The sequence below is a fragment of the Sorex araneus genome, chromosome 5 (genome assembly GCF_027595985.1).
Source record: "Sorex araneus isolate mSorAra2 chromosome 5, mSorAra2.pri, whole genome shotgun sequence".
NCBI lineage: Eukaryota > Metazoa > Chordata > Mammalia > Eulipotyphla > Soricidae > Sorex > Sorex araneus.
The window spans coordinates 11,447,946-11,460,067 of NC_073306.1; the positions used below are offsets into that span (position 1 = coordinate 11,447,946).

At 55.7% G+C, this 12,122-nt stretch overlaps 1 protein-coding gene across 1 annotated transcript in view; it reads left to right on the top strand.

Annotated features, from left to right (window-relative positions):
* The window catches only part of JAK1 (Janus kinase 1), a 111,815-nt gene that overhangs the window by 84,940 nt on the left and 14,753 nt on the right, over positions 1–12,122 (top strand). The window contains exons 5-8 of the mRNA XM_055137833.1: positions 2,312–2,465; positions 3,343–3,506; positions 5,709–6,051; positions 9,367–9,552. Coding sequence (XP_054993808.1) covers positions 2,312–2,465; positions 3,343–3,506; positions 5,709–6,051; positions 9,367–9,552 — 847 coding nt within the window. The remainder of the gene's footprint in view (positions 1–2,311; positions 2,466–3,342; positions 3,507–5,708; positions 6,052–9,366; positions 9,553–12,122) is intronic.

Genomic DNA, 12,122 nt, shown 5'->3' on the forward strand with positions numbered 1-12,122 from the left:
CTAAGGCGCTATAGGTGCAAATCCCGTAAGTGAGGTGGGGCCATGACTACTAGGAGACTAATACCGGAGGAGCCACAGAATAAAACAGCATCTCTTTGGAAGAGACCCCGCTTGGAGAAAAGGTTGAGCAACTTCGATGCAGACAGCTCTCATTCTTGTCCAGTTATTTTTAACACTCCTCTGTGGCATCTGTGTGTGGCCATGTTTGCTCGCCGCTTCCACAGTTAACCGAGGAATGTCTCCTGGCGTGGTGCCCCCTGGTTTCACCGCAGGAGGAGGCCAGTTGTGCTAGTCGCTGATTGAAAGTTTGGTCTCAGTGCAGTGCCTCGGGCCCCCAGTATTTTCATGGCCCCCCGGTAGTGTTTTGATTTCACTTACAGAAATAGTAGCGCCAGCTGGACCGCGCTTATCTCCTCATCAGCGCAGTCGGGGAGTAGAACGTTCCGTGTCTGAGACAGGCTTTTCCGGAGCACAGCGAAGTGCTGCAGTTCAGGAAAGTCACAGCGCACTGCCCCTGTGCCCGAGAGCCTTGTGCCCCTCAGCGGCTGGCGCACAGGCCGGAGTGCCCTCGGCTCTCAGAAATGCTCGGGGTGTAACTGTCGTGCTTGCGAGGAAGCTTACTTGCTGCTTCGCCTTCCCTGATTGTCCCCCTCAGCATGCAGGCATGTCCGCCCACGAGAGTGCTGACCTCGCCGTGTCCTGCCGACAGCCCAGGCAGTGAGGCTCTGTCGCCCTCATGTCATCCAGAAATTGTCTTTCTCTTGTCAGTGGTGAGGAGGAGAATGGCCTGCAGTGAGTCTCAGGTCCCCTTGCCTCTTGTTTTTTTTTTTTTTTTTCTTTTTGGGTCACACCCGGCGATGCTCAGGGATTGCTCCTGGCTCTGCACTCAGGAATTACTCCTGGCGGTGCTTGGGGGACCCTATGGGATGCCGGGGATCGAACCCAGGTCGGCCTCGTGCAAGACAAATGCCCCACCCGCTGTGCTATTGCTCCAGGGCCCCCCTTGCCTCTTTAGACCTTGGTTTTCCTCGTCTGTGAAACGGAGACAGTGCACTTCACCTTGGAGGGGCCCTGTAAGAGCTGTGTAGCATGGAGTCTGGAAAACCTGTGGCACGGCCCCTGATGCTTGTAGCGGGGTTTCTGTATTTTAGTTTAAAAGTTACTGGTTGGGGGATGTTCTCCACCTTGAGGGGGTGCCCACTTCTCAGCCTAAGGTGTATACACGCAGCTTTAACCCTCTGGAGAAGCCCATGTTTCTCTCTCTCCCCTTTCTCTCTCCTCTCTTTCTCTTTTTCTCTTTCCTTCTCTTTCCTCTCTTTCTCTCTCTCTCTCTCTCTCTCTTCTCTTTCCTCTCTCTCTCTCTCTCTCTCCCTCTCTCTCTCCCCCCCTTTCTCTCCTCTCTGTCCTCTCTTGCCCTCTCACTTACCCTATGCCCTCTCTCTCCTCCTCCCTCTTACTTTCCCTCTCTCTACCTCCTTATCTCCACGTCCTCCTCTCTCTCGAAACAGAGATTACTTCAGTATTATTAATTAATAGTAGTAATTAAACAGTATTACTTCAGACAGGCACACACATTGGGGTGGGGGAAGCAGATCAAAGCTTCGCCTGTGGGAGCTCCGGGGTTCACCCCCAGCACTTCCTGGTTCCCTAAGCACTGTGTCAGGAGTAGGCTCTGAGCACCACAAGATGTCCCCCCAACCCCTGCTAATTAAAAAGAATCTATTCATGTGAGAAAAGTTACTAATTTAACTATAGCAACGTGAAAATAAGAAACAGCCACGCTAACTTTATGTTCGGACTGATGATGAAATGAGATTTCAGAAATCTTTCGGTGACGGGGCCAGAGAGAGGGACAGTACCATGAGTAGGGCACTTACCTTGCAGGTGGTGACCCAGGTTCAATGCCCAGCACCTCATATGGTCCCCCGAACTTGCTGGGAGTGATTCCTGAGCACAGAGCCAGAAGTCAGCCCTGAGCACTGCTGGGCGGGACCCCAAAACTTAAAAACCAGAACTGTCAGGTGAGAGAAGCAGGTTTTGGGTAGGCGCAGGGGGATGTTAGTACAGTGTAGCCTATTCGGGTCGGGCTGTGGTTCTGGTCAGAATTCAGGGGAGCCAGCAGGTCCCGGCAGGCACTGTCCACTGGGCTCTGGTCACCTTAGACTCGGGCCACCCTGAGCAGACGCAGGTGTGTCTGTCCGTTTCTTCCGGGAAGCTGAGCCGCTGGCACCGCGCTCTCCGGCTAGCGCCAGGCCTGCCCCGCCCGTGCCACCTCCCTGCCCACGTCCACATCTGTGCTTCTGCCTTCCAGGTTTTATTTCACCAACTGGCACGGCACCAACGACAACGAGCAGTCAGTCTGGCGACATTCTCCAAAGAAGCAGAAGAACGGCTACGAGAAGAAAAAAGTCCCCGAGGCCACCCCTCTGCTGGACGCCAGCTCCCTGGAGTACCTGTTTGCCCAGGTAGGAAGGCCAGCCGGCGGGGCCCTGCCCGGGGGCCCGCCTCCCGCTGCAGCTGAGACTGGTGCCGCGAGGGTCTGTGGCCGGCCCCTGGCAGCTCCTGTGAGCTGGGCTGGCCTCGGGGAGGAGAAGCTGTCTCCCCGGCGGGATTTCCCAGCCTTCCCTCTCGTGCCCCCGCCCCCGCCCCGTCCTACCATTGTGTTTCATTTCTCACGGAGAAGCTTTTAATTTATTCCTTTTATTGTTTGGCTTGTTTGGGGGACGTTCCCTGCGGTGCTCTCACTCCTGGCTCTGTGCTCAGGGAGCACTCCACCTGGAGTGCATGGGAGGGAAGAGCCTGAGCTAGCTGCTGTCTCTCCGGCCCCGCGTCCTGCTTTTCAGACTCACTTTCTTGCTTTGGGGGGTTTGCTCTCGGAGACCCGTGCGCCCCCGTACTGAGGTGGGGGGTGTTTTGCGGTTTCTTTCACTTCTGGAAACAATTGAAATCGCTCTCAGGCTGCCGACGCGCTGTGGAACGAGGGCTCCTTCCCCTTTCTCTAAATCCACATCACAGTGGGGCGCGGCCCCTGCCTGTCCGAGCCCCGTCCCTGGGTGAGGGTCCTCGTGGGCCTGTTTGTGGAGGGGGCGCAGCCTCCGGCTCTCGCTCTGCCCGGGCCCCGCTGCCTAGTGGGAGAGGCCCGAGGAGGCCTGAGGGTGTCTGAGGGTCTGAGCTTGTTGTCAGCGAGTGGCTTCCCGAGGGGAGCGACGCCCAGCCCTTCCCTGCCCACAGTGTGTCGGCGGAAGGAGCCTGGTGTGGCTCAGCTCTTGGGTGCCGCTTCCCGGCAGTGTAAGGGGAACCCTTGACTCAGGAGCGGGACTCACTTCTCCCTCCGCTCCAAAGGGACAGTACGATCTGGTCAAGTGCCTGGCTCCCATCCGCGACCCTAAGACTGAGCAGGATGGACATGACATCGAGAACGAGTGTCTGGGAATGGCCGTCCTGGCCATCTCCCACTACGCCATGATGAAGAAGATGCAGCTGCCAGAGCTGCCCAAGGACATCAGGTAAGGCTCCCCGTGGGCCCAGGCAGGGACCGGGAGGGTGCATGGTGCTGATGTGCTATCAGTCGTCTGCTCACCCGCTGCCGCCTTCCTGTTACCCTGCTCCCCACGGAGCCCGAGTTCTGATGAGGACGTTGATCAGAGGTGCCAGATAGACCAAACCAGGGCTGAAGTACTCATCTTGCAGATAGCTGTAGTACTGTCGCACTGTCGTCCCGTTGTTCATCGACTTGTTCATGTGGGCACCAGTAACGTCTCCATGGTGAGACTTGTTGTTACCGTTTTTTTGGCATATTGAAGACGCCACGGGGAGCTTGCCAGGCTCTGCCGTGTGGGGGTGAGATACTCTTGGTAGCGTGCCGAGAGGGACAGAGAAATCAAACCCGGGTAGGCAAGGCAAACACCCTACCCGCTGTGCTATTCGTGCCACCACATGTGGTTGCCTGAGCACCACCAATAAATAAAAGAGTATCGATCAAAGGTAGCAAGTTGTTGCTGTGTCTCAGTTTTTTTTAAATGTTGGTTGATAACCTTCAGAGTTTGTATTCGGGCCAGATTTCTGGACTGCGGATGCTAATCAAGTCAGATGCCCACAGTGGGCATGGTCCTTTTGTCCCCGGGGTGGGCACGGCCTTCTGTCCTTAGGGTGGCATTGCCATCTGCCATTGCACTTTTCTTAAGTGAATTAATTATTTATTTGTATTGAGTCACCATATGATGCCGCTACAAAGCGCTCATGTTTGAGTTTCAGCCATGCAGTGATTGAGCACTCATACTGCCACCAGTGACACTTTTTCTTTTTCACTGGCCCATCTTAAGATTCCTTCTCGGCATCGCTTCATAGATAGCTGTTGTGTTCGCTCACTAGAGAGCTGTGACTTTTGACGGGACGTGTGGTTGTTACCTTCAGAAAAATTGATTTTAAAATGCCGTTTGTCAGGTGAGGGAGATAGCACATGTGACCTCTTGACCCTCGGTGTGACCATGGAGGTCCCGAGCATTTCTGGGGATGGCACTAAAGGCCCCTGAGCACCCCAGGCCCAAGCAGCACCTTATCCGCAGGCCTTGCCGAACCCTTGGCTGTCCGGGCTGAGTGTGAGCTGGGCGTGCACGCCAGCCCCTCTGTCCTCAGGTCCTGGTGAAGTGGTGAGCTTCGTGGTGTCGCACACAGGGTGATGCGTCTGGGAGAGGCAGCGGCTTCTCATAATGTTGCTGCTTCTGTCTCCCTGTCTCCCCGGTTCAGGTGTACATCCCGAGCTCTCCCGGCACTGCAGGGACGGACTGAACCGAGTATGGTTTTCTCCCCTCGCCCCACCCGCACCTGCCTTGGCCCCAGGCACATCCCTCCCACCCCCCGCCCTTTCCACGAGGCTTTAGTGAAAAAATGACTCTGTCCTTCATCTCTTGCTCTCTGTTAGAGTCCGTTACTCCGTAAATGCCCCCGTTTGCAGCAGAGGGATCCCGGCCTGTGTGGCGGGCGCTTTGTGCCACGGGCTGCCTGCTGCCTGACGTCGTCACACGCTGGGGAGAGCCGCGCTCACTGGACTCTCAGAGGGCTGCTCTCAGGGTGCCGGCGTTCTTTCTCGGGCTGACTCCTACTCCAGAAGGGCTTCCTTTGGTCAGGTTCCACCCCCCTCCCCCCCAACACAGACGCACCACAGGACCCTCGCTGGGAAACTGATCTTCCACTCTCTTTGTCCCGTTTAACACCTTCCAGAAATAGTCTCATGTGACAAGCTCTAAGTCATTTCCATAGAGTTAGTGTTCTGCTAATTTGGTACTTATAGAAACAATGTAAAACATAGGTGCATGTCAAACTTAGAAAGTATCTAGAGTTGTTCTTGATCTGGTCCATCTGCTTTCTAACTCAAGACTGTGTGTGTGTGTGTGTGTGTGTGTCTGTGTATGTCTGTGTGTGTCTGTGTGAATTTGGATATGCTCTGGGCGGGGGCTGGTACAGACCCCGCGATGCCACTTAGATGCCTGCTGTTGTGACTCTGCGCAGCTGGTGTTACCTGTAGGAATTCTGGGTTTGTGAATCCTGTGGGGTGGGCCCCACTGGGCCTCCTTAGGACTGTCATCCCCAGTGCTCTCTCCCTCCGGGGTAACTTCTCCTTTCTCCCTTGGCAGCGCACCGCAGGGGGAGTCGCCGACTCCCTTCGGCTCCCATGGAAAGACGTGTGTTTCTCCCGATTCTTGTTTCAGCTACAAGAGGTATATCCCGGAGACACTGAACAAGTCCATCAGACAGAGGAACCTGCTCACCAGGATGCGGATAAATAATGTCTTCAAGGATTTCCTAAAGGAATTTAACAACAAGACCATCTGCGACAGCAGCGTGTCCACACATGACCTGAAGGTGAAGTACCTGGCCACCCTGGAGACGCTAACGAAGCATTTCGGAGCGGAAATATTTGAGACTTCCATGTTACTGATCTCAGCTGAAAATGAGATGAATCGGTTTCATCCAAACGACGGTGGGATTGTTCTCTGCTATGAAGTGATGGTGACAGGCAATCTTGGCATCCAGTGGAGGCAGAAACAAAACGTGAGTGGGGAGAGTTAACTGGTGGACTCTGACTGAGCATCCTTTGTCCCAGGGTATTCCGTTTGTCCTTCTGGAATAATATGTTTGCATGTCCCTCTGTTGCATGTACAGCCTGTTAGCTGAGGTTATTTAGACCACAGACCACATATCGTCCTTACTTACTGCAGCTATAGAGTAGAAGGTCTATACAGTTTCACTAAGTTCTTCAGAAAAAGAGAGAAATAGCAATAATAAAAAGGTATAATATGTAATAGTGTACTGTTAGCACTGTTAGCACTGTCATCCCGTTGTTCATTGATTTGCTCACTCTGGTACCAGTAACGTCTCTATTGTGAGACTTGTTGTTACTGTTTTTGGCATATCGAATACGCCACAGGGAGCTTACCAGGCTCTGCTATGCGTGCGGGATACTCTAGGTAGCTTGCCAGGCTCTCCAAGAGGAACGGAAGAATTGAACCTGGGTCAGCCGTGTGCAAGGCAAACGCCCTGCCTGCTGTGCTATCTCTCCAGCCCAATAGTGTGATGTTAACAAATATTGCTTAGTGCTAGCCATGTACTAAGGTCTCTGTATGCACTGATTCCTCATAAAAAGCCTTTGAGGGGTTACTACCCTTGTCCCTATGATAGAGGAGCCCAAAGAGGTACAGAGATGCAAGCACACTTACACGGAGTCAGAGCCAGTAAGTGCTGGTGCCAAAATTGAACTTCAGCCCCTGGCTCATGAGAGAGGCACTCCCTCTTCCATGCTTCCTAAATGGAGCTCTGGCTCCCGAGATTCTGCCATTGGAAGCTTCCGGACTGAAATGTCTGTTGAAGTAGAGCAGAGTGGTTTAAAGGTCGGGGTGACCTTGAAGTCCTAGCACTGTTGCATAGTTCCTATGGCCCCGGGGGAGGGTTACTTCACTTGTGTCTGTCACGTGACCTTCTAGTTAATTCAGTTAAATGAAGAGACCTAACTATCTGATCACAGTTGTTGAGAGAATTCTGTCATTCAGCACTCACCCTGTCACATAATAAGTGTTCAGTGAATTGTTGTAGTGGCTATCACCAGCATCATCACTGTATCACTGTATCACTGTCATCCCGTTGTTCTTCGATTTGCTGGAGCGGGCACCAGTAACGTCTCCATTTGTCCCTGTCACGTGCTAGTGTAGCCCAATGGCGTATTGGGGGCTCTTTCAGGATCAGGGGAATGAGGACCACCGTTGTTACTGTTCTTGGCATATCGAGTATGCCACGGGTAGCTTGTCAGGCTCTGCCGTGTGGGTGGGATACTCTCGGTAGCTTGCCAGGCTCTCGGAGAGGGACGGAGGCTCTTGGGGCAGCCTCTAATCGTCTTTACAGGTGTTCCCAGCCTACCGAATGTAAGCTTTTGGTCGACTGGCATGTTGTTACGATCTACACACTGACAAACACACACCTGCCTGCGTCACTGGGCAGCATCTGGGACTTCTGCAGCCTCAGGTTGATCTCCTTGAGGTTGATGGAGTGCTCCCGGAGGTTGTTGAGCAGCTGGCAGAGCAGGACCCTATCGTGGAGGGTCTGTGCAGGTCGAACACCTGTGCCGAGTCCCAGGTACTCGGTGGTTGGCTGACAGCACCCCACAGTGGATGAGCCACTGCGCACACTGCCACCGCGGCTGTTATGTCCAATGGCGCTGCGACTCAGCCTGGCGGGGCAGGCGGCGCTGCTGTGGCCTCTGCCATGGTTTCTCCTGCCCCACCGGTGCCATTCTGTTCGAATCTTGCAAAACAGCTGGCGATGTCCATCAGGAATCACGCATAGCGTTCCATGCCTGGCGTGCTGAGCTGCGTGTTATCTAAGGCGAGATGGTGAGCCGGGTTCGGGAAAGTGCGAGGGGTTTGAGCAGCGTCGGCGGCATCTTGCCTCCGGTCAAATATGGTGTGGTAGTTACGGGAAATGAGTAGGGAGTGTCTTATGATGTGTCATGGCCTCGCGGTTTAGGGATATGTTCACTCATGAGTCTGAGTGTGTGGAAAGAGGCCTAGAGCGTGGCCGCGGTTGGGTTGTGGAGGTCGGCTACTGGGACTGGGTCCCTTGGGGTGGGGAGGGCTCTCACCCGCCCCCCTCTGGGGTGCCCCGAGTGAAAACAGCCTGGCGCGGAGTCCAGTGGCTTGGTTATGGGGGCCTCATTTTATATTCCCTTCCGGGAGGAGCAGCCATGAGTTCTGGACCGTGGCCTATGAAGAGATTATCTGGCGCCAGCAGGAGGTGGCTTATGGGCGTGACCCCTGGGCTGCCAGAGACACGGGTGTGTGTGGGGGGGGAAGCAGGCAGAGGATCTCTGACCCTGGGTTCCGTTGAGCCCAGAGTCCAAGGTCACAAATTTCTGCATTACCTGGATTCTGTGTGACTTAGCTCGAGCGTGTGGAAAGTGACCTGGAGCATGGCGGCAGTTGGGTTGTGGAGGTCGGCTGCCGGGGGTGGGTCCCTTGGGGTGGGGAGGGCTCTCACCCACGCCCCCTCTGGGGCACCCCGAGTGAAAACAGCCTGGCACAGAGTCCCAGGCACCGTCATCGTTGTAAGTAGTAGTATTAGAGCGAGTGTCTTCTTCTTTTTTTTTTTTTTTTTTGCTTTTTGGGTCACACCTGGCGATGCACAGGGGTTACTCCTGACTCTGCACTCAGGAATTACTCCTGGCAGTGCTCAGGGGACCATATGGGATGCTGGGGATCGAACCCGGGTCGGCCGCGTGCAAGGCAAACGCCCTACCCACTGTGCTATTGCTCCAGCCCCGCGAGTGTCTTCTTTAGTCTCTTCAGTTTCACTCTGTTGGTATAGTCCGTGCCTGGCACTGAGTACTTACCCTGTCAGAGACGCTGTTCCTGGGAGCCCTCTGATCCCCTGAGAACCTTGTGGGAGGGAGATCTCTCTTATGAATGAGGAGTAGGAGGGCCAGAGAGATGCATAAAAGGCAGGGGCTGGAGCAATAGCACAGCAGGTAGGGCGTTTGCCTTGCACGCGGCCAACCCGGGTTCGATTCCCAGCATCCCGTCTGATTCCCTGAGTACGGTCCGGAGTGATTCCTGCGTGCAGAACCAGGAGTAACCCCTGTGCATCGCCAGGTGTGACCCAAAAAGCAAAAATAAATAAATAAAAGATACATACGAAGCAAAGCCAGCCTCGCCTCCGCCCTCCAGGCACATGGAGCCTGGCCTCGTGTGGGCCTGCACCGCTCCCCGCCTGCCGCCCAGTCCCTCCTGGAGGCTGGTCCTGCCTGGGTTTGCCCCGACCTTCCACCCACACAGAATGTGAAAACCAACTTAATGCTGACCCTTTCGTGTATCTTATCAGGTGGTTCCTGTCGAAAAGGAAAAAAATAAACTGAAACGTAAAAAACTGGACAGTAAACACAAGAAGGATGAGGAGAAAAGCAAGATCCGGGAGGAGTGGAACAACTTCTGCTATTTCCCTGAGATCACCCACATTGTCATCAAGGAGTCCCTGGTCAGCATCAATAAGCAGGACAACAGAAAAATGGTACGTCTGCTCCAGCAGCGCTTCCTCGGCCGAGCGCAGCGGGCGGCTTGTGCTCTCCAGGGCGGCTGCCGGAGGAAGGCCGGGCGACCCCGGGAGTCTCCGCAGTCTGCGCTCTCCTGCTCCCGCTGCCCCTCTCGGATTTGGCACATGTGTCTGTTCAGGAAATGGGACCACCTGCTCCCCTCCCCCCGCCCCCATGTTTCAGCTTCAGCATTTGATTCACAGAAGTTAGCGTAGATCAGTGTCAGTGTCCTCCTCCACCGCTGGGCTCCTGTGCGGCCCCTCTGGGCAGGGTCCTGGGGGGCCAGGTCACCGGAGGCCTCCCTTGGTCCTTGAGGAGAAAGTAGGTCCTCTGTGTGGTGTCCCAAGTGACTCTGGGCCAGAGAGAGGGTGTGCTCGCTCACTTCCTCTTGCTGGGTCAGTTTGGCAGGGGAAGTGGGAGTCCTGACAACTAAGTCGTTTCTGTCATGGGGTCACAGCCAAGGGGATACGCTGCTGCAGGGTGACCACCAGGGACACGGCCGACAGCTGAGGACAGGCAGCACCCAAGGTGCAGGGTGACCGCCGGGGACCCGGCCGACAGCTGAGGACAGGCAGCACCCACGGTGCAGGGTGACCGCTGGGGACACGGCCGACAGCTGAGGACAGGCAGCACCCACGGTGCAGGGTGACTGCTCAGCTGTCCCGGGGGGTGCTGACATCTTGGCAAGTGCTGGGCAAAGGGTAGTGCTTGGTGCCAGAGAGGAATGTGGGGAGAGACAGGGTCACACCTTGGGAGCTTGTCTCTTTGGTGACCTCTTTCGAAGGAGGGTTGACCATACTAAAGGCATTATCGCCACATCCTTTCGTTCAGAAACTTTCCTCTGTCTTCCCTGCAGCGGCCCGTGGCGGAGGCTAGGTTCTCCAGCAGTGCGCACCAGGTTGACATACTGAAAGTCACTTGACTGTAGATGGTCCCAGATAGGAGAAGGGGAGAGTAAATTCTAGCTCACCAAAGTAGTGGAATTGCACAGAATCCTACAGAAGTGAGTTGCTGTATGAACAAATTCTTTATGAACGGAGAACGGCAGACTATATAACAGGAAAGTGGTACCAGTCAAAAGTTCTGAGGCATTGCTGATACCCCATTGCACTGCTAATCGAGATTTCACTCCGGAATGGTGGGGTTCTGACCATTATGTGCGGCTTTATAAAACAAGTCGTGCCGATACTACTTAACAGGGCTTTCTGATTAGGTGGTGAAATATGGTAAGAATGCTTGCTCTTAGAGAAATGATGTTTTGTTTGCTTGTGGGCCACTTCTGGTGGTGCGCAGGGCTTATTCCTCCCCCTGCACTCAGGGGTCGCTCTTGGTAAGCTCAGGGGGTGATGTGCAGTACCAGGGAGCAAGCCAGGATGGGCCACATACAAGGCAAGCGCCTTGCCCCCTGTAACATCTTTCTGGCCCTCTGCCTCCCTTTCAGACAGCATACACCTGGGCTTTGCCAGGAAACTAAAGTAAAAGGGAAACGAAGCGAGGGAGCGTCTCTCACAGGGGCTGTGGGGTGCCGGACCCTGATTCTGTCACCGGGCAGCCTAGAGGCCCCAGCAGAGCCCAGATGGCACCGCGGGTCTGAGCAGCACTGGTGCTGACGTGAAGTCTCTACCCACATTGCCAGATGTCACTCAGAGTGGCCTCTAGGTCCCCTCCTGGTTCCCCCCGTCGGAGCTAAGAAGGGGGAAGTGGGAAAAGCCCGGCTTGCCCTTGGTAGGAAGGTGGGGGGAGGCCGCTGCCCTCACCCAGCAGCTCAGAGGCCTCAGGCTGTTTCGGCCTGTGTCTGCGCTGAGGGACCGAGGCCTTCCAGGAGCTCGGGTGCAGGGAGTTTGGCTCTATGTGCTGCGGCAAACCCGAGACTAAGGACCAGACGAACGGAGGGAGGCTTGTGCGGGGTCCGAGTGCGAGGAGGAGCTGCGTCACTTGCTGAGGCGTCTCTCAGTCTGGGGCGCTGGCCCTGCAGCCCTGCAGGACTCTGACTGCGCAGCCGAGGAGAGGCAGCAGCTGCTTGGCACCTGGCGGGGCAGGCCTGGCACAGTCAGGCAAGGGCCCCTGTCCTCTAAGCCAGAGCTCACGGCGGCCCCGGGGCTGGTGACGCTCCCAGGCTGCAGTGCTGCGTCCAGAGCAGAGAAAGCCTTTGCCTCCCGCATGCCTGACCACCCTGGGCAGACACGAGCTCCTTCCCGTGCCGCGTGAGGCACTTCCCGTTCCGAACACTTGGCAGACGTCAGCCCTTCATTTTCGCACCACCCTGCCGAGTGGCTGAGGAAGTAGCCCCGTTTCAGAGGCGGGAGCCGTGGCGGAGAGGTGCGGTAGCAGGAGCGCGTTGCGGCCGGGTTGGATCGGAACTGCCATCATTTGGACCTTGGAGAAGGCAGATGGCCTGTGCCTCACCAGGAAAGTCGGGGAAGGCACAGGATTGTCCGGGGGAATGGAGAGGTGGGGGGGTGTCTCCCAAGTGCCCCCCCTGTCCCCATCCCCGGTGATTCTTTGACATCCAGGCCAGCAGTTCGTTTAGTGGAGGGGCTGAGAGGAT